This window comes from Nyctereutes procyonoides, unplaced genomic scaffold (assembly GCF_905146905.1).
Source record: "Nyctereutes procyonoides isolate TBG_1078 unplaced genomic scaffold, NYPRO_anot_genome, whole genome shotgun sequence".
Classification (NCBI taxonomy): Eukaryota; Metazoa; Chordata; class Mammalia; order Carnivora; family Canidae; genus Nyctereutes; species Nyctereutes procyonoides.
This window is the reverse complement of record NW_026575118.1, coordinates 450,001-456,000: the sequence shown is the minus strand read 5'-3', so window position 1 is coordinate 456,000 and position 6,000 is coordinate 450,001. Positions and strand designations below refer to the sequence as shown.

Genomic DNA, 6,000 nt, shown 5'->3' with positions numbered 1-6,000 from the left:
TGGCTCTGAAACCAGAGAGCTGGGTATATAAAGGGTATTTGTATATTAAACCAATTTTATTAGAAGTAGTTTCAGGGATCCCTGGGTGGTGCAGCGGTTTGGCGCCTGCCTTTGGCCCAGGGCGCGATCCTGGAGACCCAGGATCGAATCCCACGTCAGGCTCCCGGTGCATGGAGCCTGCTTCTCCCTCTGCCTGTGTCTCTGCCTCTCTCTCTCTCTCTCTGTGTGACTATCATAAATAAATAAAAATTAAAAAAAAAGAAGTAGTTTCAGATTCATAAGGTATGTTTTTCTTATTTCTAGAAGAATTGAAAGTTGATGGCATGATAGCAAAGAAAATCAAGACAGACATTTATGGCAAGATGCATTTTTCAATAACAAGAAAGTAATTACAGAGAGAGAATGTATTAAGGAAAACATTTATTTTTTTTATTTTATAAATTAATTTTTATTGGTGTTCAATTTACCAACATACAGAATAACACCCAGTGCTCATCCCGTCAAGTGTTCCCCTCCGTGCCCGTCACCCATTCACCCCCACCCCCCGCCCTCCTCCCCTTCCACCACCCCTAGTTCATTTCCCAGAGTTAGAAGTCTTTATGTTCTGTCTCCCTTTCTGATATTTCTCACACATTTCTTCTCCCTTCCCTTATATTCCCTTTCACTATTATTCATATTCCCCAAATGAATGAGAACATACACTGTTTGTCCTTCTCCGGTTACTGTGGCCAAGTTCAAAAAGGGTGTTGCCTGAGTTCTCCTCTGGGATTTTGATGGAATCTTGTCTCACATTTAGATCTTTCATCTATTTTGAGTTTATCTTTGTGTATGGTGCAAGAGAGTGGTCTAGTTTCATTCTTCTGCATGTGGATGTCCAATTTTCCCAGCACCATTTATTGAAGAGACTGTCTTTCTTCCAGTGGATCGTCTTTCCTCCTTTATCGAATATTAGTTGACCATAAAGTTCAGGGTCCACTTCTGGGTTCTCTATTCTGTTCCATTGATCTATGTGTCTGTTTTTGTGCCAGTACCACACTGTCTTGATGACCACAGCTTTGTAGTACAACCTGAAATCTGGCATTGTGATGCCCCCAGCTATGGTTTTCTTTTTTAAAATTCCCCTGGCTGTTTGGGGTCTTTTCTGATTCCACACAAATCTTAAAATAATTTGTTCTAAGTCTCTGAAGAAAGTCCATGGTATTTTGATAGGGATTGCATTATACGTGTAAATTGCCCTGGGTAACATTGACATTTTCACAATATTAATTCTGCCAATCCATGAGCATGGAATATTTTTCCATCTCTTTGTGTCTTCCTCAATTTCTTTCAGAAGTGTTCTGTAGTTTTTAGGGTATATTTTGAGAACCATTTGAATGGTAAATGGTTCTCCAACCTTTTATTTTCAGGTTGTAGGTGTCCTTCTGTCTAAAATGAGTCTCTTGTAGACAGCAAATAGATGGGTCCTGCTTTTTTATCCAGTCTGAAACCCTGCGCCTTTTGATGGGGTCATTAAGGCCATTCACGTTCAGAGTTACTATTGACAGATATGAGTTTAGTGTCATCATGATACCTATTTAGTCCTTGTTTTTGTGGATTGTTCCACTGAACTTCTTCTTAAAGGGGAGTTTTAAGAGTCCCCCTTAAAATTTCTTGCAGAGCTGGTTTGGAGGTCACATATTCTTTCAGTTCCTGCCTGTCTTGGAAGCTCTTTATCTCTCCTTCCATTTTGAATGAGAGCCTTGCTGGATAAAGTATTCTTGGTTGCATGTTCTTCTTATTTAGGACCCTGAATATATCCTGCCAGCCCTTTCTGGCCTGCCACGTCTCTGTGGAGAGGTCTGCTGTTACCCTAATATTCCTCCCCATGAAAGTCAGGGACTTCTTGTCTCTTGCTGCTTTAAGGATCTTCTCTTTATCTTTGGAATTTGCAAGCTTCACTATTAGATGTCGAGGTGTTGAACGGTTTTTATTGATTTTAGGGGGGGATCTCTCTATTTCCTGGATCTGAATGCCTGTTTCCCTTCCCAGATTGGGAAAGTTTTCAGCTAGGATTTGTTCAAATACATATTCTGGCCCTCTGTCCCTTTCGGCGCCCTCGGGAACCCCAATTAAGCGTAGGTTTTTCTTAAGGAAAACATTTAATTTGTACATAGACTCTATTTCTTCTAGAAAAATCTCCGGTAAATATAATATAGATGGAATCAGTTTAGAAAATATGTCAGAGTTAACCACTAATAATAGAAACTATTCAGGAAAGAAATCTGATGATGCCAGTGGGTATGAGAAATTGCTTTCTGATATTATTAATCATGAGAAAACTCATACTAGTGAGAAGTTTAATGAAATTAAGAAAAATGAGAGCATCTTCTATCATAATGAGGATTTTATTCAACAACAAAAGATTCACACTGTGGAGCAACTGTTTGAATATAATGAATGCATTAAAGCCTTCCACAGTAATGCTCTCTTCATTACACATAAGGGAACTCACACAGGAGAAAAATCATGTGATTATAATGAATGTGAGAAAATTTTCAGGTATGAGTCAAACCTCATGTTACATCAGGTAATTTACTCAAGGAAGAATCACTATACATTTAATGGATGTGGGGTAACCTGTGATAAGTCAGTCCTTTGGAAGAAACGTCCTAGAATTCATATGAGTGAGAAATACCATGAGTGTGATGTATGTGGGAAAACCTTCCTCCGAAAATCAAATCTCACAGTACATCACAGAACGCATATAGGTGAAAAACCCTATAAATGTAATGAATGTGGGAAACCCTTTTACCATAAGCCAGCCCTCACTGTACATCAAAGAATTCATACAGGAGAGAGACTGTATGAATGTGGGAAATGTGGGAAAACTTTCTACCAGAACTCAGCTCTCTGTCAGCATCAAAGAACACACACAGGGGAGAAGCCTTACAAACGTAGTGAATGTGGAAAATCTTTCTCCCAAAAGTCAGACCTGACTGTGCATCAGAGATCTCACACAGGAGAAAAACCTTATAAATGTAATGAATGTGACAAATCCTTTAGTATAAAGTCAAAACTCACTGTACACCAGAGAATACACTCAGAGGAGAAGCCCTATGAGTGTAGTGAATGTGGGAAAATGTATTACATGAAGTCAACCCTCAGTAAACATCAAAGACTTCACATAGGGGAGAAAATAAAGGAATGCAGTGAATGTAGGAAGACCTTCTGTGGGAAATCAATTCTCCTTAAACATCAGAGAACTCATACAGGGGAGAAACCTTATGAATGTGTAGAATGTAAGAAAACCTTTTCTGAGAAGTCCACTCTCAGTAAACATCATAGGATTCATACTGGGGAGAAACCCTTTGAATGTAACAAATGTGGGAAGGCATTCTGCCAAAAGTCCCAACTCATTCAACATCAGAGAATTCATACAGGGGAGAAACCCTATGAATGTAAAGAATTTAAGAGAACATTTTGCCAGAAGGCATCCCTCAATGTACATCAGAGAACACACACAGGAGAGAAGCCCTATCAATGTAACGAATGTGGAAAATCTTTTTATGATAGTTCGACCCTCATTAAGCATATGAGGATTCATTCAGGGGAGAAACCCTATAAATGTAATGAATGTGGGAAGACCTTCAGCCACAAACCAACTCTTGCCACACATCAGAGAACACACACAGAAGAGAAGCACTGTAAAGATGGATGGTGAAACTGTTGCTGTAACTCAGAACTTTTGGCCTGACAGTATACCTAGGGAAGTAACCCTATGGTTGTAATGAATGTAGGAAGAACTACCAGAAGTCAGCCTTCAGTTTACATCATAGAACTCATACAGGACAGATACCTGGCAATGTTTTTACCAAACTGGTCACAGAACAAGTCGTTCTCACCTGCTGATGCACCTGCTCTTGCATCCAGGTAGATGAGATGCATGATGATGTGCATGAGAACGGGCCAATGGGATGTGAGTATAATGATGTAATTCTCTTCTGGTCTGACATATAATGGCCTCCATGTCAGTTCTTTATAGTCTCTGTTCTCTTTGGGGGTAGGATATAGAATTCCTTCTGTCAAGGGGTCAGCACTCACTGTATGTTGGTGAAGTCACACAAGAGTAGAAATTTCTGTCAACATCTTGGTGTTTCAAAACCTAATCCACAAATGAAACTGCCTGTAGCTGGAGAAATCAGAGTTAAGAAATCTTGAGATTGCAACAAATTTAGAAAAGCCTTTACAAGAAGGCTTGTATCTTGTTCAATTATCTCATTGAACCTCAGGTAAATAATAAACTAAAACCTTATAAGCACATGGTTTTCTGAAAGCTTTCAGAAACAAAAACATACTTTGTTGAAACAAAGGTGAAACAAAACATACTTTGTGGTATTTCAGAGAATGATTACTGAGGGAAACCGAATTTAGAAAATACATTTAAGTTGTAACATAGGAAATACAGAGCCCAAGTATACATTTTTCACTTCTAGCACAAGTCTGAATTTAAGAAACTGCTGTGAACAGAAAGCTAATTGTACTTACCACCATAAAATGTATTCATTAAGAAGCCCCATCATTGAATATCCTGAAATGTTTAATTGGGGTATCTAAGTAGGTTTGAGTGTGCCAAACCCAACTTAGTTGTAAGTTGGGAACTGTTTGTATATAACATGCCATATGTTGTTCTTTGCCTTCCTAGTATTGGCAACCATGATATGATGTTAGCAAACATTTTCTGTGAAAGGCTAAATAGTAAATACGTTAACCTTAGAGGTTACATATGCTTTCTGTCACTTTTTTTTCTTTTTTTTTTTTACAACCTGTTAAAAATGTAAAAAGTCATTCTTAGCTCATGGATCATTGAAAAACAGACTTGGCCAGATTTAGCTTGTAGGCCAAGTTTGTGAGCCCCTGATATCATGGTTAAAAGCAAGGACTCTGGAACTTTATTTCCTAGGCTCAAGTCCCAGTTCTGTTGCACATTAGCCATGTGGCCTGGGATAAATCCCTTAACATTTGTTCCTCAGTTTCCTTATTTGCAAAATGATGATCCTGACATTATACTACTACACGGAGTTCTAGTAAGGACCAGGTAAGTTAATAAATATAAAAGTATTAAACCACTGTATAGAATACTACAAGTGTTAGCTATTCTGTGACTAGCAATGGATTTGTTGGAGCTTTTACAGGCTTTTGATTACCTACTCAACAGCTGTCCCTCACTCCATGCTAGTAGACCAGTTGTTTTTGTTTCATTGTCCATCTTCTGTATAATTCAGGAAATGAATAATTGATCTAACCTGATTTTTCCAGCTTATTGAAGTATAACTGACAAAATTATAAGATATTTAATATGTATAATGTGATGATTCAAGTGTACATGTAAAAAGATGCCCCTGTCAAGTTAATTAACTAACCATCATTTCACATATTTACTAACCTCATTCCTCTTTTTTGGTGAAAACATTTACATTTTAGTCTTAGCAAATTTCAGTTATATAATACAGTGTTATTAACTCCAGTTACCATGTTATACATTTGGTCCTCATGGTCTAACCTAATTTTGAAAAATGTGTCCTGATTAATGATTCATTTGAAATATGCATCGGACCCAGCTGTGGCCAGTGAAAAACTCTGAAGAATATTCAGTGAAATACAGGGAAACAGGATTCCCAGGGGCTAACAAACATTTGATTAAAAAAAAAAAGAAGCCCTTGATTTTGCTGGATGTTTTTATGTTTGGATACGATATCTGATTGCATTTTTGATCCTAAGGTAGTATCTGGGGATGGGAGAACACAAAGCTGGGAAGACGTTGGGTCAGCAGTGTCTTTTGAGCAGGTGAATCAACCCCCCTCACACGGGGCTTCTATATATGAGATCTATTTTTTTCTAATTATACCATTTGAGTTGGGATTTTCTATTTATTTTATTTTAATTTATTCATGAGAGACACAGAGAGGCAGAGACACAGGCAGAGGGAGAAGCAGGCTCCCCATGAGGAGCCTGATGTGGGAC

At 38.2% G+C, this 6,000-nt stretch overlaps 1 protein-coding gene across 1 annotated transcript; it reads left to right on the top strand.

Annotated features, from left to right (window-relative positions):
- Nucleotides 1-2,215: 2,215 nt before the first annotated feature.
- LOC129515518 (zinc finger protein 33B-like) lies at nt 2,216-3,888 on the top strand. Its single transcript, XM_055334410.1, is given in 2 exon segments — nt 2,216-3,683; nt 3,746-3,888. Coding segments are annotated over 2 exon segments (1,611 nt in total).
- Nucleotides 3,889-6,000: the final 2,112 nt, after the last annotated feature.